Source organism: Podarcis cretensis, assembly GCF_951804945.1.
Source record: "Podarcis cretensis genome assembly, chromosome: 1".
NCBI lineage: Eukaryota > Metazoa > Chordata > Lepidosauria > Squamata > Lacertidae > Podarcis > Podarcis cretensis.
In genome coordinates, this window is record NC_137170.1 from 127,825,985 (window position 1) to 127,847,284 (window position 21,300).

The following is a 21,300-nucleotide window of genomic DNA, read 5'->3' on the forward strand; positions in this document are numbered from 1 at the left end:
TTTGCTAAATTGTTTTGAAATTACTTTAATCAAGAGATTTTCTGAAGTTTCATACAAAGAATTCCTTGGTGTAGCCAAAGAGTCTGTATTAATTGAGTTAACTGGAGATGACTTGAATGTGTCGTGTCTTACTTGCAGAGGATTTATTAGAAATAAAGCTATCTGGAGGATTTTCCCATAAAGGAAATAATCAGCTTCAGAAGAGCAATGTCCGTCAGAACCGCTGCAGGGGTGGAAAGGGTCGAATTCCCACCCCTTGACTGCTCTGATCCAGTTAATTATCACTCCTGCTGATGCAATTTGTGTTTTTAAAAGCCTGCACAGGAACTTTTAATCTCACATGTATTTTGAACCTTTGTACAATGCAGCATCATATATTCATAAGGCCTCTACAACGAAAAGTAAATCAAGGCACTGGGTTTAAACCCGTTTATCTCTCTTCTGTAGGTCATGATTTCCAGTCATTCACAAATAGCCACCTAATAACACTTATGACTGCACACTATTAGTGATTTGTTTTTAGTACCAATTTTTTATTATAGTGTTTGAGTTTGCACTCTTTTAACACGAGGAGAGTTTAAACCTGAAACCTAAAAATGGCACATGGTTCTCTATGTACAGTTTTAATTTGGTGTTAAACCTTATGATATTTAAAACAGTATATTAAGAGAAATGCTGCTGTATTACATTTCAAGCACTTTGTAAAAAGTCTTATGTTTTGCAGAAGAGCAGAAGGCAACCCCCTATCTGCAGTTGCTTCCAATTGACAGAAAGACTGCTGAGATGTCATATAGTGTTGTTCTAGAAATTCAAAATCCCAGTAAAACAGACCTCACTCTAAAGTTAGCACTTCCGCCAACACTAAACAAGTAAGAGTTGTGCTATTTACCTTTACCTTTCTTATGAGCATATTTACGGAGTTGAGGGGAAGTATAATGTGCACATGTTTGTATAAGACAAAGGGAGAAAATTATACCGACACATATAAAAAGCAATTTCTATTTTTACATTTTAAAAAATATATATGTACAGGTCCATCTAATCCATTTTCTGGTCACATGCAAGTGACCTGAGTGACTCCATCTTCTGGGTCAAACTGCCCATCATCTAGTTCCCTTAGGATGCCATCACTGCTGCTGAATCCGGCAAAGCTTTCAAAGTGGACCGCTCTGTCCTTGGGCCAACACTCTGCAGAAGGCGATAGATGAAACTCATCCGTAGCTTGTGTATTTTGTGCAGGCTGGGAAGTAGCTGTGTCTAATCCAACACTTCTGCTGGGAGCCTTTCCCTTTTCTTCTCTAAGTTGCTTGGTGGATTTCTTCTGAAATGGGAAAAAAAAAGAATATTTGAATTAAGAGTTCACAGAGGAAGGGAGCTGAAAGAATGTGCACTTGGATCTGGGAACAAAAGAATCGAGAATGAAATGGCTGAATATTTGCAGAATTTACAGTCTGGTCCCACGCACTGGTTTCCTGTGCAGTGATAGAAACTTGTGACATCTATTGTCTGAAGCGAAAGTTAGCTCCAATTCTGGCATGCAGTTCCCCATCCCTGTCTTCATAATTATGTGTGGCCAGTGCTGGGTAAAGCCAAGTTCCCAGGAGTTTGAAAAGCCTTTAGATGCTGTGCAAGTGAGCTACGGGGGGACCCTGCCAAGCAATAACTTTGCACCATACTCTTACATTGTAACAGGGACCAAAAATTAATGCAACAGGCAAAGAATCTCACACTCCCAACATCCATTGAAGCTTTTGGATAAAGAATCCTTAATTTGGTCCTGTCTGCATAACAGACTGGGGCTCAAAAGCATATTTTTGTGATGCTGGAGATGCCGTGATTTTGACCTAGAGGGTTACTTAGAATAATTCTCCAAAGACATGCTCAACCAAGCAGAAGATAAAAGTAAGCTCTCAGAGATACAACTTGAGTCTGCGTTAGGAATCTAAATCAATACTTCATAGCCAATACTTGAACAGGTATTGGAGCCTCAGGAGCACAGCGTGTGTGATTAGAGCATTGCTCTTCCCACTATAAAATTGTTTTCCTGTAGCCTCTGTTTAGGGACGCGGGTGGCGCTGTGGGTTAAACCACAGAGCCTAGAACTTGCCGATCAGAAGGTCAGCGGTTCGAATCCCCGTGACAGGGTGAGCTCCCGTTGCTCGGTCCCTGCTCCTGCCAACCTAGCAGTTCGAAAACACACCAGTGCAAGTAGATAAATAGGTACCGCTCCGGCAGGAAGGTAAACGGTGTTTCCGTGTGCTGCTCTGGTTTGCCAGAAGCGGCTTAGTCATGCTGGCCACACGATCCGGAAGCTGTACGCCGGCTCCCTCGGCCAATAAAGCGAGATGAGCGCCGCAACCCCAGAATCGGCCACGACTAGACCTAATGGTCAGGGGTCCCTTTACCTTTATCTAGCCTCTGTTTAGCACTGGGTGGGAAATTCTAGGAATAAGATTTGTCCTCATCCCTTATCCCCCTGAACTCCATGTCATCTACAAAGTCTAAAAACGCCTGGAGAAGACCCATCGAAACCGACGAGTCCCATTGATTTTGATAGGCCTATTCACAAAGGCTGCAATCCTCAACCCCATTTACTTGCGAATAGGTTTCCTTGGATTCAGTGGGATTTACTTCTGAGTAGACATGGTCGGGGTGGCCCTGTAAGCTTGGAGTCATCCCTTTGCAAAGCGCCTATGGTTTATTAAACAGCATCATTTGCAAGGCGCCACAACATGGGCAACTTTAGCAACGTAATGGCAGCTGCTAGCTATAGGGGACTGCGATTTGAAAAATGTTTCTAAAGGATCTGAATCAAAAGGGACGGGTGAATCTTTGAAGCACAGAAGAGGAGGGCCGTCTGTCTCTGCTCTTCGGTTTAAATATTCTGTGTCAAAAAGCCCTGGGGGTGGGGGATCAGCAGTTGTTTGACCTTTGCTGCCTTTGAGGTACTGAGGCATAAGGTTGCCATTCTGTACCCTCTCTTTGATTTCGTTGTAACTGAAAACCTCCGGCTCCTGGACTAGCATGTGGGAGGTATTTGCCAGAATGGGGCAGCCAGTTGATATCCCTGCTATGCAAAAACAGGGCGCATTAAAGTACGTAAAAGTTATGGGAGTTCTTAAATGCTGCCTGTGCTGCTTAGCTTATTACATCTCTGGAAGGAAATATCCCAGAACTTAATATTACTTTGGCATGTAATGCAGTAGCAGTTTAGCCAGAGCGGAGGTTTTTAAACAGAGCTGCTCCCCCAATCACATTTCTTTCCTTCTTCTGTTTTCCTCATTATAAAAAAGCAGTGAAGGAAGGAAACAGGGAGAGAGAGGGCTGCCAATGCACTGGAGATAATTTTAAATAAATGTTACATTACTGTAATCTAGCTATATTGTTTTAGTTTATTTTTTAAAAAAATAAAATAAACGTAGGAATAATAAATTTCTTAATTGTAGGGGGCGGTTTGTGCTTGATGCCTCACATTTTAATCTTAAGTCTCTGAGAACATTATGCACAGAAAGTTGTAACACAATTGTATTAGCACACTGACCTGGGAGCAAACCCCACTGGGACTTAACTGCTGAGTAAACTTGCATTGCACTCTAGGTTTAATAGCTTAGAAGATAATGGATAATGTTAACGAAAGAGCCTTTCTGGAGCTCCTTAAAAGGACAGTTTTTTCTTGAATGTCAGTTTAATAATTTTTTAAAAATTAATGTTAAAAGAAAAGTTTATGCTAACTTAGATCCAACACAACTTGGTTGATATCATTGAAAGGAATTAAAAAAAGTCATGATGACTAAAATCCCACTGATTTCAATAGGACCTAAGGCTGCAGTCCTACATACTGGGAGTAAGCCCCACTGAATTAATTAGTACTTGTGAGTAGATATGTACAGGATTGCAGTGTAAGTGTTCCTAACTTTTTTGGGCCCATCCAGAATTTGCCTTGAACAAACTGAGGAACAGGAGATGTTTTCTATTGCGCATGCCATTCACCCTGAATCAGTGAGAGCAGCGCATGTGCCCATGGAAACAGGCTTTTGTGCATGCATGGACTGAGAAGTGGGTGCACTAGACAGTTGCTGCTTGCATGTTTCTGATGCCAGGGCAGGAATAATGTGCAGCCATCTCTGAATGCTTTGATCAGAGACGGTGTGCAGCAGCTGTAGCCAAAGGTACATTTCATGCTGGGGATCGTTAGGAAAGGAATAAAAAACTGCTGATATCATAATGCTGTTATACAAAGCTATGGTGTGACTCTGCACTGTTCTGGTTCCCTCTCCTTAAAAAGGATATCGAAGAATTGGGGAAGGTTTAGAAAAGGGCAACACAAATGGATGGGGAAACTCCCCTACGAAGAAAGGTCACTGTGTTTGGGACTTTTTAGTTTAGAACAGGGTTTCCTAAACTTGGGCCGTCAGCGGTTTATATATTTTTATTAAATTTTCTGTTTTACAATTTGGAACATTCATTTAAACAACCTTAAAATATCAATGACTTCCCTTCTTCACTTTCCATGGTTCATTTTGCATATCATTAATCCCTGCGTATTTTACATAAACAAGACCATTCAGTGTCCCATTATTACATCCATCAAAACTTGTATACACGGTTGAATTTATCTTAACGCTGCCAACGTTTTCAAGTGTGCACAATTCCCCCCCCCCATATATTCAATAAACATTTTCCAATCTTCTTTAAACGTATGTCCTCTTATTCTGTGTTAGGTCCGTAAGATGCGCATATCCCACCAGTTTAAGCTGCCATTCTTCTTTAGTTGGGACCTCGCTCGTTTTCCATTTTTGGGCTGACAAAACACGGGTCGCAGTAGTCGCCAGCTGTTTTTGGATTACAAGCCCTAGCTAGGGATGATGGAAGTTGTAGTCCAAAAACAGCTGGAGCCCTACGTTTGGGAATACATGAACCTCACTGCCAGAGGTTGCATTTAAGGTATCCATAACGGTAGCTTGTAGGGATGCCCTGTTAAGGAAAATGTTAATAATTTAACATTTAAAATGTTAATAAATTAACATTTTCGAAGCTAGCTGGCCTGACTGGAAGAATCTGTGACCAGAAAGAAGAGGAGTTTCAAGAGGACTGGAGGAAATTTAAGGACTATTTGAATAAATATTGTAATATAAAAAATTAGAAATTACTTGAAAGAAACAAATAGGCCTAGGATTAACTAAGTTATAATTAAATAAATGGGATTTAGAATGTTAAGAAAAGTGACTAAGATGGACTATAATTGGAAATTGTTTATTTAATAATGATATTGGAAAGCTGTTACTTTTAATTACAAGGAAACTCAGAAGGGAGGGATTTGAGGAAGTCAACCAAGATGTTTAAAAGGTTGGATTTGTGAAGAATTGTTTGTGAAGTTTGTTGTTATTGCTTATCTGTTTATTGTTCTCTTTATTTCCTTCTGTTTTTGTGTATCATTCTGCTTTGTGGTTTGCGTTATCATTGTGGAAAATCTAATAAAAAAATTATAAAAAAAGAAGAAAAAGAAAATGTTAATAATAACCCAGTGATCGGGCCACGGTGACTATGGAGAGAGGGCAACTGTGAGCCGTGAGGCCTCTGCCACCACACCCTGCTCAGGCAGCAGCAAAATAGCCAGTGTGGTTTTTGCACAGATACTCCTCGCAGGGAAATGACCCAGCTGGACGACGGATCATCTGAGGTCAGCAACTGCACAAACTATTCTGAGCCCTTTTAACGTCTTTTTTTTTTCAACCCGTGAGGAAACGGATAATAGTCTGTCGCAGAGCTCATCCTAGTCATTGCGTAACCCCACACAATGTGCTCCTTATTGTGGAGTGGGGGGGGGGGGGAGGAAACCTCTGTTGCTGCTGCTGGGGTTATAATGAAGTTCTTTCTTTCCCAGACACAGCCCCAGGCATAATTTGTATGCTTGCCCTGGATTGCAGTGGAATGCCAAATGGTTTTGCAGAAAATTCAACAAAGAATCTAAGGGGGGGGGGAGCTAGTGGTTGTTGTTGTATTATTATTATTATTATTTTCTAAGTCTTCACAGTGTTATCTTAGCCTATTTGTGAAGAAGCAGGTTTAAAGAAGAGAACAGGAGAGAAGTTGAGCAAAATCCTCTGAGCCAACAACTCTGGTTGAGGCTTTAAACTCCTCTTGCTCAGTCATGAAGCGCAGCGGACGCATGCAAACAACACAGGCTAATTTTAACAGCCGTTGCGCCACACCTGAATCTTTCTGTTCGCTCATACCTACTCCGATCATCGTTCTTACCTCAGGCGTCTGAGCAGTTGGGCTCCACATAACAGGCCTCTGGAGGAAAACAACTTGCTTTGTGGCCAAATTTCCCTCGCTGAAAAATGAAAGAAGCTGCTTTTAGAACGTTTGCTTATTAGTTAATTCATTACAGATGCCAAACCGCGAGGCAGACGTCCCTACGAAGTGAAGAATAAAACGGTCTCTGAAGTACAGTGGTACCTCTGGTTAAGTACTTAATTTGTTCTTAACCTGAAGCACCACTTTAGCTAATGGGGCATCCCGCTGCCGCCACGCCGCCGGAGCACGATTTCTGTTCTCATCCTGAAGCAAAGTTCTTAACCTGAGGTACTATTTCTGGGTTAGCGGAGTCTGTAACCTGAAGCGTCTGTAACCTGAAATGTATGTAACCTGAGGTACCACTGTAGTCTACTGCAGTTAACACCAGACTCAATTCGGAACCGGCAATTCATTTAAGATCAAAAATTATAAATGGTCAATCTGTAGAAGCTTCTATTGAGGCACATGATAATCTTACTGAACTCCTAAAGGATGTGGTCTCAACTAACATAAATTCCGGTGACAAAACCATTAATTCCACAGGGCGTGACCGGTTCGACCATGACTGTCGTGGAAAGAAAAAAGATCTTAGGGACTCTTGCAGAGAGTATAGGAAAGTGGGTCTTACCTCCAGCCTATCTGGAATTTAAAAGAGAATATAAAGCACTGTCAGCAACGAAGAAAAGGCCGTTTGAATATATTTCCTGGTCCTTACTATTAAACGCTTCCTTAAAGAACGATGCTAAATCGTTCTGGCAACTGGTTTCCCCACCTTTCCACCAGGTGAAGGACCAGGTGCGCAGCCTGGGAGTCATTTTGGACTCACAGCTGTCCATGGAGGCGCAGGTCAATTCTGTGTCCAGGGCAGCTGTTTACCAGCTCCATTTGGTACGTAGGCTGAGACACTTCCTGCCCGCAGACTGCCTCGCCAGAGTGGTGCATGCTCTGGTTATCTCCCACTTGGACTACTGCAATGCGCTCTATGTGGAGCTACCTTTGAAGGTGACCCGGAAACTACAACTAATCCAGAATGCAGCAGCTAGACTGGTGACTGGGAGTGGCCGCCAAGACCACATAACACAGGTTATGTGGTCCTGAAAGACCTATATTGGCTCCCAGTACGTTTCCGAGCACAATTCAAAGTGTTGGTGCTGACCTTTAAAGCCCTAAACGGCCTCGGTCCAGTATATCTGAAGGAGCGTCTCCACCCCCATCATTCTACCTGGACACTGAGGTCCAGCACCGAGGGCCTTCTGGTGGTTCCCTCACTGCAAGAAGCCAAGTTACAGGGAACCAGGCAGAGGGCCTTCTCGGTAGTGGCGCCCTCCCTGTGGAACGCCCTCCCACCAGATGTCAAAGAGAACAACAACTACCAGACTTGTAGAAGACATCTGAAGGCAGCCCTCTTTAGGGAAGCTTTTAATGCTTGATGTATTACAGTATTTTAATATTTTTTTGGAAGCCGCCCAGAGTGGCTGGGGAAGCCCAGCCAGATGGGCGGGGTATAAATAATAAATTATTATTATTATTATTATTATTATTATTATTATTCACTGAAATGTGAGAGACTAACTTAGGATCAGTTTGTGGCACCTCTCACGCCCACCCACATTATCAATCTATTCCAGCTGTGGGGAACCTCTAGTCCTCCAGATGTTGTTGAACTATAGCTCCCATCACCCCTGGCTGTTGGCCATGCTTGTTGGTGCTGATGGGCGTTGCATTTTAGCAACATCTGGAGGCTGCAAAGTTCCCCAACCCCTGGCCTCCACAGTCCACACACAAGAACACAGCCCATCTCATTTTAGTCACATTGGACAGTGCTATCATTACCAATTTTGACATGCAAGGTTATGTTGTTGTTTTAAAGCTGCTTTTAATCTCCCCTTTGTTCCAAACCAGCTGTCTCCTTCACGCCTTAGTTTTCTCCAGGGATAAGATATTTTTCCTGCCAGATGTCAAGTAAGGAGATGAGGCTCCCTGGAGATGAGGTGGCCTTGCCCACCGCTGAAACTCTTCTTCTTCTTACTAATCTAAGCAGAAACTTACTGACGCAATGGCTACAGTTAGCTAGCTTTCTTATTTTTTCTTTTTTTTAAAAAAGAGGAAACTTACTCCTTAATTTAAAGAAAACAAAAGAGATTATTGTGGACTTTAGGAAATGTAAATTAAATATTCAGCCACATTATTGAGCGGAAGTGCGTGGAACAGGTCTCGGTGTTTCGATTTCTGGGAATGGAGTTGAGAGATGACCTAACCTGGGGAGAAAACAGCAAAGACCTGATGAAGAGAGCACAGCAGAATTTATATTTTCTGAGAATCCTCCACAAAAACCTGTTGATGGCATTTTACCATTGTACTGTGGAGCGTGTATTAACTTATGGTCTGTGTGTGTGGTTTGGGAGCTGCACGGCCAGGGAAAAAACAGTGCTGTCCAGGGTTGTGAAGACTGCAGAGAGAATAATTGGGTGCACTCTTCCCACCTTAGAACAAATCTATGCTGTCAGGTGCCATAAGAAAGCTGCAGAGATAGCGCAGGATAGTACGCACCCCGGAAATGATCTCTTTCAGTTTCTGCCTTCTGGAAGAAGGTACAGGGTTATAAAGGCCAGGACTAGCTGTCTGAGAAACAGTTTCTACCCAAATGCAATTCTGGTTTTAAATGCAGCATAAGGAGTTTCTATAGTATATTGTATTTTAAAATGGGGTTTCAGAGTTTTTAGGGGTTTTTAAATGTCTTATGTAGATTTTTCAATTTCATTATTCTGTATGGGACAATGACAATAAAGATATTGTATCGTATTGAAAACTGGCTGCATTCCCCAGTGGTATATCTACCGACCACCTAGATACAAGCTGAATTTTGTCTCAAAGGGCTGCACATAAAGGGGGGGAAGGATTTCAACAGCTTTTTAAACTTTGGCAGACAGCATGTTCATGCCCTGAAAATATTTTGCCTGTGGAAAAAGATAACATGAAATTTCCAGACTGTAAGGGGAACTTGATGCCACGTTCTTCTGATGGTCCCAGCAGTGCAAGCATTTTTGCCAGATGGAACACGCCCCCCCCTTTGCCCTGTACACTGTCCTGGGGTCTCTCCTGACCCTCCAGAGTAAGTTTCGGGCAGGCATAGGGGGGTAGGGCTGGGTGATAACTGTTTGCCAATGTCGTAATATACCGCCAGCTAAACACCGCGATGTGGCGGTACAGTCATACCTCGAGTTGAATGTGCTTCAGGTTGAGCGCTTTTGGGTTGCGCTCCGTGGGAACCCGGAAGTAACCCAAAAGTTTTGCCGCTTGTGCATGCGCAGATGCTCAAAATGACATCATGCGCATGCGCGGAAGCTGCAAAATGTGGTCTGCGCACACGCAGACACGCCGTTGAGTCTTTTTTTTTTATAGAATATTTATTAAAGTTTTCAGAAATAATACAATAAAAAACCAGAAAGAAAAAACAACAAAAATACAAAAATACAAAAATAAAAACAACAAAAAAACAACAAAAAAACCACATAAAGTTTCCATTACTTATTTTCTTTTAACTTATTTTCCAGACCTCCTCATACCTTCCTTTCTTGTATTCCAATTGAAATTGTTAGTTCAGCAAATCCTCACCATTAGTTTTTACTTATTTCTAAACCTTATTTTTCATATCTCTTAAACATTACAGCTGGAAACCACTTAATTTCTGTCCAACATCATTCAAAAATATGGAACGCTTCACGAATTTGCGTGTCATCCTTGCGCAGGGGCCATGCTAATCTTCTCTGTATCATTCCAATTTTAGTATATGTGCTGCCGAAGCGGGCACCACGCCGTCGAGTCTTACGTTCCATTCAGGATGCGAACGGGGCTCTGGAACGGATCCCATTCGCATCCTGAGGTACACTGTACATCAGAAAATGTCAGAAAAGAGCCCATTTCCAAGCAGCGGCGGATGAGGCAGCGGTGCCAACCCTCTGTTTGTAGGCCTGCCTCATCCGCTGCCTTGGCACAGGCAGGGACGGGAGCAAGCCTCTCCCTCCCTGGATGAAGCAGCAGCCCATTGGCACCTCCCCTCACCCATCCCAGGGTGGCGGAAGGCAAGGGAGACTGGCAAGGCTCAGCTGGGGGGCAGGAGTGCTTCTTTGAGCCTTCTTGCCCCCCAGCTGAGGAAGCCCCATGTTCCTTCAGCGTGCTCCAGCCAGAGGGACATGAGGCTTGTTGAAGCAGAGGGAGGAACAAGCTGGCGGTTTCACTCAGGGGTACATCGCTGGTGAAACTGACACTGCTCCCAAGTCCCTCTGCCTCCAGCGCCTGGCTGCACTTTGTTTTTCCCTCAGCGTGCTGGGCGCTGGTAGCAGAAGGACGCAGGAGCCGTCATGGTGGTCTGCCCCTAATACTGGTCTGGGTGATATATGGATACAGTGGTACCTCGGGTTAAGAACTTAATTTGTTCTGGAGGTCCGTTCTTAACCTGAAACTGTTCTTAACCTGAGGTACCACTTTAGCTAACGGGGTCTCCCGCTGCCGCTGCACTATTTCTGTTCTCATCCTGAAGCAAAGGGGGACGCGGGTGGCGCTGTGGGTAAAACCTCAGCGCCTAGGACTTGCCAATCGCATGGTCGGCGGTTCGAATCCCTGCGGCGGGGTGCGCTCCCGTCGTTTGGTCCCAGTGCCTGCCAACCTAGCAGTTCGAAAGCACCCACGGGTGCAAGTAGATAAATAGGGACCGCTTACCAGCGTTCTGTGTGCTGCGCTGGCTCGCCAGATGCAGCTTGTCACACTGGCCACGTGACCTGGAAGTGTCTGCAGACAGTGCTGGCTCCCGGCCTCTAGAGTGAGATGAGCGCACAACCCTAGAGTCTGTCAAGACTGGCCCGTACAGGCAGGGGTACCTTTACCTTTACTTTTACCTTACCTGAAGCAAAGTTCTTAACCCGAGGTACTATTTCTGGGTTAACGGAGTCTGTAACCTGAAGCGCCTGTAACCCAAGGTACCACTGTAGATTATTGCACAAGCCTCAGGGGGGGCAGTTGTGCTAGCAGGAGTCCTTGAACTGCCTTCTGCTACCGTTCTGGGCTAGATGAATTCAGCACTCTGTCTTGAACTCAGGGTCCAGGAAACAGCAATTTGGGAATTCTGTGGAGAGCAGCTTCTGAGAAAGGGACATTCTCAGAATTGCCTGGGTGTGTGCTCAGCTTAGCCATATGCTATCCCCTGAGTCACAGCTGCTATTATTATTATTATTATTTTTCATTTTCAACTTTAGTTGGATGTCACCCAGTTCATAAGTTTGGAATTTGCAAGGAAGCCAATGTTACATGTCATTCCATCAAGCATCTGGAGTTCTGCCCACAGAATTATCACAAAGCCTGTAGAATTAACTAGAACACCACAGTACACAGAATACAATGTGCTTTAATGCACTTAATTCTATCCTGGATTGTACTGATCTTTACTTAAAGGTAACGGTAAAGGGACCCCTGACCATTAGGTCTAGTCGTGACCGACTCTGGGGTTGCGGCGCTCATCTCGCTTTATTGGCCGAGGGAGCCGGCGTACAGCTTCTGGGTCATGTGGCCAGCATGACTAAGCTGCTTCTGGCGAACCAGAGCAGCGCACGGAAACACTGTTTACCTTCCTGCCGGAGTGGTACCTATTTATCTACTTCCACTTTGACGTGCTTTTGAACTGCTAGGTTGGCAGGAGAGGGACCGAGCAATGGGAGCTCACCCCGCCGCAGGGATTCGAACCGCCGACCTTCTGATTGGCAAGCCCTAGGCTCTGTGGTTTAACCCACAGCGCCACCCGCGTCCCTTTACTTTATCTTTACTTATATTGTGTTAAATGGCTACAATTCTCATCATCCCTGGTTACTGTCTACTTTGGCTATGGCTGCTGTGAACCGTAGTTCAATAATGTTTGGAGGACCACATTTGGCTTTTGTATTTGATGTATCAATAGATCTTAAACTAAGACTTCTACAACAGAAAATACAACTTAGAATGTATTGGACTCCCTTACATTTGTATAAGAAAAGACTACCTAATGTAGCTTTTTGTTGGAGATGTAATATGGATAATGCTTCTTTGAAACATATGTTTTTACTGTGTCCCACACTTATTAAGTTTTAGGAGAAAGTGCTGGACTCTATAAGCAAGACACTTGGGGAAATTTTTAAGATTTTCAGAGGTGAATGTGCTCTTGAACTATATACCCATTGTATGGAAACTGACAATAGGACAGCGAAAATGGATTCTACATGCACTAATGGTGACCAAGAGACTGATACTGATGAATGGGAAAAATAGAGATACGATTCCCCTTTAACAATGGCTTGACAACACTGGGAACATATGAATAGACAGTTTATAGACGCAGTCTTTCTTTGGATTAATACAATGGTATTTGGAATGAGTTTACACAAAATGGGTTAGGTTACTGACAATTATATGACTATTAGGATAAAAAGAATACATAAGGTAAAGGTAAAGGGCCCCTGACTATTAGGTCCAGTCGTGACCGACTCTGGGGTTGCGGCGCTCATCTCGCTTTACTGGCCGAGGGAGCCGGTGTACAGCTTCCGGGTCATGTGGCCAGCATGACTAAGCCGCTTCTGGCGAACCAGAGCAGCACACAGAAACGCCGTTTACCTTCCCGCCAGAGTGGTACCTATTTATCTACTTGCACTTTGATGTGCTTTCGAACTGCTAGGTTGGCAGGAGCAGGGACCAAGCAACGGGAGCTCACCCCGTCGTGTGGATTCAAACTGCTGACCTTCTGATTGGCAAGTCCTAGGCTCTGTGGTTTAACCCACAGCGCCACCAGCGTCCCTCTGAAAAGAATACATAGATCTGTATAATAATGCATGGAAATGTAACAGCATTTTTTCTTTCTTTTTTCATTCTCTCTCATTCTTTTCCTTCTTTCCCCCCCCCTTTATCTTTTTATAAATAAAATTCTCTTAATGAAATATTAATGAAAATAGTACCAAAAAAAGCATTTGGAGGACCACAAGTTCTCCACCTCTAAGCCAGATGCTTTTCACAAAAGCAGTTTCAGCACTTCTATTTGAACACAGAAATGGGCTTAAGACAAAGAGCAGCACACTCCGAATTGCTGTGACCAAGATCATGTCGCTTCTGTTATCCATCAATATACGCAAAGCAACGTTTTCCTCAGCAAGGTCACCATGCATTTAATTTAGACAGTCCAGTCCATCATATTTAAAGATTCTAGCTCCAAGCACACCTTCCAGGCCTGGCTTGAGTGAAGCTGAGTTGACCCCCAAAAGACGAGAAACACAGGAAGGTCCTTGTGGAAATTTGCATACTTCACAATTCAGCTTACCCTTTGGTGGTTCACTCTCTAGCAGCATGTCAAAGAGAGAGGAGAGGCAGGGTTAGTAAAGTGTTAATGGAAATACCTACACACTGATGTGCATTTTGCACGGGGTTCCTACATATAATAATAATATATTACTTATACCCAACCCATCTATCTGGGTTTCCCCAGCCAGTCTGGGCAGCTCCCAACAGAATATTAAAAACATGATAAAACATCAGACATTAAAAACATCCCTAAACTGGGCTCCCTTCAGATGTCTTCTAAAAGTCAGATAGTTGTTTATTTCCTTGACAACTGCTGGGAGGGCATTCCACAGGGCGGGCGCCACCACCGAGAAGGCCCTCTGCCTAGTTCCCTGTAACCTCGCTTCTCGCAGGGAGGGAACTGCCAGAAGGCCCCCGGCGCTGGACCTCAGTGTCCAGGCTGAATGATGGAGGTAGACACACTCCTTCAGGGGGAGGGCCACAGCTCAGGGGCACAGCAGGTGTTTTGGAGGCAGAAGGTCTCAGGTTCAATGCCTGGCAACTTCAGGCAATGTCCCCTACCTGAAACCCTGTAAAGTTGCTGCTGCCAGTCTGTGTAGACAATACTGGAGTAGATGGACAAATGGTCTGACTGAGTATAAAGCAGCTTCCTCTATTCCCACATAGCCTGGATTACTGATTATAGTTTTGTAATCATTAATTGTAATTGTTAGGAGTGAACTTCTTTTTACTTATTGTTTGCTGATACTTAATTTCATTGCGCACTAACGGATTATTGAATATTACTTTATTTGATGTAAGTTGTTTACTTTTAACTTATGTTTTGCATTAGATAATAATGCTAATTTAAATAATAATCTTGTTATTTGTACCCTGCCCATCTGGCTCGGTTTTCCCCAGACACTCCAGGTGGCTTCCAGCAGAATATAAAAACTAAATAAATGGATCAGATTGTTATAAGCTTGTAAACCGCCTTGCGTAGAGTTATAAGCTTGTAAACCGCCTTGCGTAGAGTAATATAGAAAGGCAGTTATGCAAGCTAAAAGTGGAATGAAACGAAACCACCAGCTGCTGTGAACCCTATTACCTTTTCCCCTTAGGGATGGAAAAGAGGGAAACAATTTGGCCCACCCCATTCCTGCAGGAGAGCCAGTGTGGTGTAGTGGTTAAGAGCGACAGACTTGTAATCTGGGGAACCGGGTTCACGTCTCCGCTCCTCCACATGCAGCTGCTGGGTGACCTTGGGCCAGTCACACTTCTCTGAAGTCTCTCAGCCCCACTCACCTCTCAGAGTGTTTGTTGTGGGGGAGGAAGGGAAAGGAGAATGTTAGCCGCTTTGAGACTCCTTCGGGTAGTGATAAAGCGGGATATCAAATCCAAACTCCTCTTCTTCTTCTTCTTCTTCTTCTTCTTCTTCTTCTTCTTCTTCTTCTTCTTCTTCTTCGACTCATATAAATGCATAACAGAAGCATAGCTGGGGGGGGGGCGTGGGGGTGGCACTGGGGCAGCCCTTACACCACGGGGCCTGCAGTGTGCCCGAGCCATGCGTCTCTCCTGGGAGCGACGTAGTGGCTCAGTTGCCAGCAAGCTCCGCCCTACCCAGGCGCCCAAGCAGCTAGCTACACCGCTGATGCATAATGTGCCATTATGATACTAAACTCAGTCCTTGCAAAGATAGTGCACGACCCAGGCTGCGTACAAATTTGCGGCTTAAAATGCAGCAGGGCCGTTATCCCCTGTTGCATTTCAAGTCACATTTTTATGTTGTTGCAGACACCCGAGCAGGGGCGGGAACGCCTTCACTTTATGCCCATTACCTGATTTGTTTCCCTGTACCAACTCCAATTCATGGAAGCGGTCATCTGAGCATGTGCAACAACTGCCTGCAATGTGCACACCTCAGCTCAACCATGGCTTCCGTTTTTTAATCAGATGAAAGCTGGTTTGAAGGAAAGCACATCAAACAGGAGTATTTTTTCGAGAAGCTGCAGGATACCTAGGGACAGTGTCTAATGTCATGCATAGGTAAAGGTAAAGGGACCCCTGACCATTAGGTCCAGTTGCGGACGACTCTGGGGTTGTGGCACTCATCTCGCTTTACAGGCCAAGGGAGCCGGCGTATAGCTTCTGGGACATGTGGCCAGCATGACTAAGCCGCTTCTGGCAAACGAGAGCAGCACACAGAAACGCCGTTTACCTTCCCGCCAGAGTGGTACCTATTTATCTACTTGCACTTTGACGTGCTATTGAACTGCTAGGTTGGCAGGAGCAGGGACCGAGCAATGGGAGCTCACCCCGTCGCGGGGATTCGAACTGCCGACCTTCTGATCGGCAAGCCCAAAGCTCAGTGGTTTAGACCACAGCGCAACCCGCATTACTTGGCTTCAAATGCCAGCGGTGGGAGTGCGCTTGAGCTGGAGTAAACATTATTGTGTACACAGCCAGGTCAAGTCAATCATTTCAAAGTTCAATTCATTTCATCGAGAAAAGAAGACTCTGAAATCAATCCAAATTGTTAAGCTTTGGCTGGATTAAGTCAGACAATCTTCAAATGTTTATATCCTCTGCAGGTATAATTTTAGCATCTCTGATTATACAGAACAATATTTTTATTGGATTCCTACAGGAAAACTAGCTTCTGTATTAGTGATTAAGGAAGCTGTGGCCTTGCCTACAGACCAGCAGTCAAGGAAATGCAAAGGAAAGAGGGGGAAGGGTGGCAATTGAAGAGGAAGAGAGAAAGAGCTGGTTGGGATTGGAGTGGGGAGAGATCAAAGGGGCACAATACTCAGGATGGAAGGCGAGTGAGCATAATAAAAATAGCAGCAAGAGAATGCAGAGAAAAATGGGAGTTGAGTCTCTAAAAGTGGGCAACGGAAGTTGTGTATCTGAAGAAGTGTGCATGCACATGAAAGCTCATACCAAGAACTAACTTAGTTGGTCTTTAAGGTGCTACTGGAAGGAATTTTTTTATTTTGTTTTTTCTTATGGAAAGGAATGGAAGCAGTCAAAGAAAAAGGATGCAGAGTTGAAGAATCAGACGAACGATGCAATCTTAAGCATTTATACTCAGAAGTGGACAGATAGGCAGCGTTGTGTAGTGGTTAGAGTATGACTAAGATCTGGGAGGGACGCGGGTGGTGCTGTGGGTTAAGGTACAGAGCCTAGGACTTCCCAATCAGAAGGTTGGTGGTTTGAATCCCTGCGATGGGGTGAGCTCCCGTTGCTCGGTCCCTGCTCCTGCCAACCTAGCAGTTCGAAAGCACGTCAAAGTGCAAGTAGATAAATAGGTACCACTCTGGCGGGAAGGTAAAACGGTGTTTCCATGCGCTGCTCTGGTTCACCAGAAGCGGCTTAGTCATGCTGGCCACATGACCCGTAAGCTGTATGCCGGCTCCCTCGGCCAATAAAGTGAGATGAGCGCCGCAACCCCAGAGTCGGCCACGACTGGACCTATTGGTCAGGGGTCCCTTTACCTTTAAGATCTGGGAGACCAGAATGTCCTTTAGTGACCTTGGGCCAGTCATTGCCTCTCAGCCTAATAAACTACCTCACAGGGTTCATGTGGGAATTAAATGAAAAAAGGCAGAACCATGTATGTCACACCTTGAGCTTCTTGGAGGAAAATGGTGGCATATAAATGGAAGAAATGCACTAATAAATACCACTGAATTCAATAGTGTTTACTCCCTCACCTCCTGAGAGCAAGTCCTACTGATTGATTGATTGATTTAATTAGTTAGTTAGTTAGTATACGGCCCTATACCCATAGATTTTGGGGCAGTGTGCAACATAAAACTACAATATAATAGGACTTCTCAGTAGACCATGTTGAGAATGTGCTGTTAGATTACTTGAGACTTAAATAAGAAAGGGGTGTCAGGATGTTAGAAGAAGCAAAGGATTGCATAAAGAAGAAAGACAAAAGCAGAAGAAGAACAGGTCACAAAATCACTCCTGGGATTTCACAATCCCATCAGCAGTATTAACAAACTTGATAGCAATGACCGTAGACAACGGCCATGAATCTCACTGAAACCAACAGGGCTTCATCAACATATCAACTTTTGTTCTGGCTTGTGGCCAGTCATTTATAGGTTTTCCCCTTGGTGCGAAAGCATCTCCTACGACATTGCAGCCTCCATCAAGAACTTGCTTGCAAACGTAGATTTCAAATGTATTGTTTGTGCATTTTCTTGGTTTTAACGAGACAGCTGCATTTACAGACAAAAGCAAAAAGACTAGTAAATAAAGAATCACCTTATCTCAATATTCGGTTACCGTATTTTTCGCCCCATAAAACACACTTTTTTCCTCCAAAAAATAAGGGGAAATATCTGTGCGTCTTATGGAGCGAATGCGTGGTCCCTGGAGCCGAATTGCCCAGGGGCAAAAAGCAGATTGTGCTGCTTTTTTTTTTTTAGAAAGAGGGAAGGGGCTGTTGAAACGAAGCCACTGAGCAGCTGATCGGCAAGCGATTGGGAGGGAGATAAGGGACTCTAGTGATAAAGGAGGCTGCCAGAGAGGGGGGAGGTAAAGACAGCGAACTTGCAAGGAGAGGAGACAGGAATACTAAAGCAAGCAATGAGGAGAAAAACTCACCATCAAATCACATATCATGTCTGTGGCAACAGCATGAACCACAAAAATCATACATCCACTGTTTGGTTCAGAATATTTTTTTTCTTGTTTTCCTCCTCTAAAAACTAGGTGTGTCTTATGGTCAGGTACGTCTTAAGAAGCGAAAAATACGGTAATTAACTGGTTTCTACCCTGCCCTTTCATCCCAAAGGATCCACATGTAAAATGTGCTCCTGTTCAGCACTCTAGACAGCTAGTCTCTCCAATTTGGGCATCCCACGCTCTTTCCATTTCTCTTTTCCAGCTGACAGTCTACATTCCACTGTTCCTCACTGCGCTGTTGTTAGCTTCCTTACACCAGTCTGATCTTTTTTTGTGTGTGTGTGTGTGTGTGTGAAGATATTTTTGTACTTCTGCAAATCTTGGGATTCCCCCAGCCATACTGATACTTCTGCTATTTCACAATGGCCCCATTTTGATTACAATCTTCGCAACACTACTAGCTTGGAACACAGCTAGGTTATTCTTTTTCTCAATTCGGATCGAAGCTGGTTTTGGGGGGGCGGAAATGCATGAAGATACAGTATTTCATCCCCTTCATGCACCACTGCCTTGCCGTGGCTAAGGGGCTTGAATAACTCAGAGAAGCTATGAACTATGCCAAGTATGGAAGTGAGAGCTAGACCATAAAGAAGGCTGATCGCCAAAGAATTGATGCTTTTGAATTATGGTGCTGGAGGAGACTCTTGAGTGTCCCATGGACTGCAAGAAGATCAAACCTCTCCATTCTGAAGGAAATCAGCCCTGAGAGCTCACTGGAAGGACAGATCCTGAAGCTGAGACTCCAATACTTTGGCCACCTCATGAGAAGAGAAGACTCCCTGGAAAAGACCCTGATGTTGGGAAAGATGGAGGGCACAAGGAGAAGGGGACGACAGAGGACGAGATGGTTGGACAGTGTTCTCGAAGCTACGAACATGAGTCTGACCAAACTGCGGGAGGCAGTGGAAGACAGGAGTGCCTGGCGTGCTCTGGTCCATGGGGTCACGAAGAGTCGGACACGACTGAATGACTAAACAACAACAACAGTATTTCATGGAACCCTAGGGTTGGAAGTGACCCCAGGGGTCATCTAGTCCAAACCTTGCAATGAAATAATTTCACATAAGGCATCCATGACAGATGGCCATCCAACTTCTGCTTAAAAACCTCCAACGAAGGAGAGTCCACAAGCTCCCGATGGAGACCGTCCCACTGTTGAACAACTCTTACTTTCCCAGATAGGTATGTGCACAACTGCAGCACCATTGAAAGCAACAGGATTTAATTCAGTCACAATTCACTTGTATCACTGATTTCAAATGAACTGAATCACGTCACAACTACATTCAGTTGCATCAAAGTCTAAATGTTTTAGACTTGTTAGGCCTTGATGCAACTAAAGTTAGCTAAAACTGAAAAAGAAATCTTGTTTTCAGTGAACTATCTAGAAGTATTGAAAACAATTTTCTATTTCCTGAATCTGGTAAGGGGCAAAACCTATTTCTTTAAAATGTTTCATATCATCTGAAGGCAGCCCTCTTTAGGGAAGCTTTTAATGTTTAATAGGTTATTGTATTTTAGTGTTTTGTTGGAAGCCGCCCAGAGTGGCTGGGGAAACCCAGCCAGATGGGCGGGGTATAAATAAATTATTATTATTATTATTATTATTATTATTATTATTATTATTATTATTATTAGATCAAATGCTGGATTGCCATTTTTTAATGTTTGTTAGACAGGGACAGATTGCACCTTGAAGGAACAATTCAGACAAGGCTCTGATCCGTTATGTCGGAGTCGCTACCTTTTTTTCTCTTGACAAATGTTCTGTGCCTTTAACAGCTGCTTGATAAAATCCAACAGGTGCAACTCTTCCTGACGTGGCAACAGAACTGCTGAATTTCCGCATGCAGATCACAGCTGTCTAAGGCACAGAGCCTTGTCACAAAAAGATGACTGGATACGGTTGGACTGCTTGTGCTGACTTCCCATGCATTAAGAAAATTAAGATACACTGTACAATCTTCCTTTATTATTTTTATCGTCGTCATTCTTATCACCACTCAGTTCACTGCCCAGGCAAGACATTGGTCTAGCACAGGGGTGGCCAACTATCAAGAGATTGCAATCTACTTTCAGAATTAAAAACTGGCAGTGATCTACCCCCATTTTGGGGGGGTTCAGCTCAAACTTGTTGAGCTTTTTTTAGGGAGGAGAAAGGCGGTTTTTTAGGGGTTTAAAAAAAGCTTTTTTTGGGGGGGGGGGTAAACTTTCGTTGGGAGGGTTAAAGACAAGGGACAAAGGGGTAAAGTCACTCACCAAAAGATCACTATGTCTGAAAACAGTAGCACAGAGAAAGCTCCATCTTCCCTTCCGGAGATCAAACAACAACAGAGGGCAGGGTGAGGGGACAGGGAAGGAGTAAATTTTAGCAGCGCTAAGGAAAGGGACCCAGAGATCCAGCGCGATCTACCCAAACCTCACGGGGATCTACCAGCAGATTGCGATCGACCTGTTGGACATCCCTGGTCTAGCACATCCACTTCCATAAGGTTGAATCCTGACAAGACAGAAGTACTGTTTTGGTGGGACAGGAGGCGGGTAGGTGTGGAGGACTCCCCGGTCCTGAATGGGGTAACTGTGCCCCTGAAGGACCAGGTGCGCAGCCTGGGAGTCATTCTGGACCCACAGCTGTCCATGGAGGCGCAGGTCAATTCTGTGTCCAGGGCAGCTGTTTATCAGCTCCATCTGGTACGCAGGCTGAGACCCTACCTGCCCGCAGACTGTCTCTCCAGAGTGGTGCATGCTCTAGTTATCTCCTGCTTGGACTACTGCAATGCGCTCTAAGTGGAGCTACCTTTGAAGGTGACCCAGAAACTGCAATTAATCCAGAAGGCGGCAGCTAGACTGGTGACTGGGAGCAGCCGCCGAGACCATATAACACCAGTCTTGAAAGACCTACACTGGTTCCCAGTACGTTTCTGAGCACAATTCAAAGCGTTGGTGCTGACTTTGAAAGCCCTAAACGGCCTCGGCCCAGTATACCTGAAGGAGCGTCTCCAC

General features: G+C 44.4%; 1 protein-coding gene across 2 annotated transcripts in view; it reads right to left on the minus strand.

The window, feature by feature from the left end:
* Nucleotides 1-512: 512 nt before the first annotated feature.
* The window catches only part of RFTN2 (raftlin family member 2), a 47,421-nt gene continuing 26,633 nt past the window's right edge, over nt 513-21,300 (minus strand). The window contains exons 8-9 of one of the 2 annotated variants that reach the window (XM_079980050.1): nt 6,259-6,337; nt 513-1,318 (exon numbers count right to left, since the gene is read on the minus strand). In XM_079980050.1, coding sequence (XP_079836176.1) covers nt 1,055-1,318; nt 6,259-6,337 — 343 coding nt within the window. In that variant the 3' untranslated portion in view covers nt 513-1,054. Of the gene's footprint in view, nt 1,322-6,258; nt 6,338-21,300 lie in introns of both variants that reach the window. The other variant, XM_079980049.1, reaches the window with a different exon arrangement.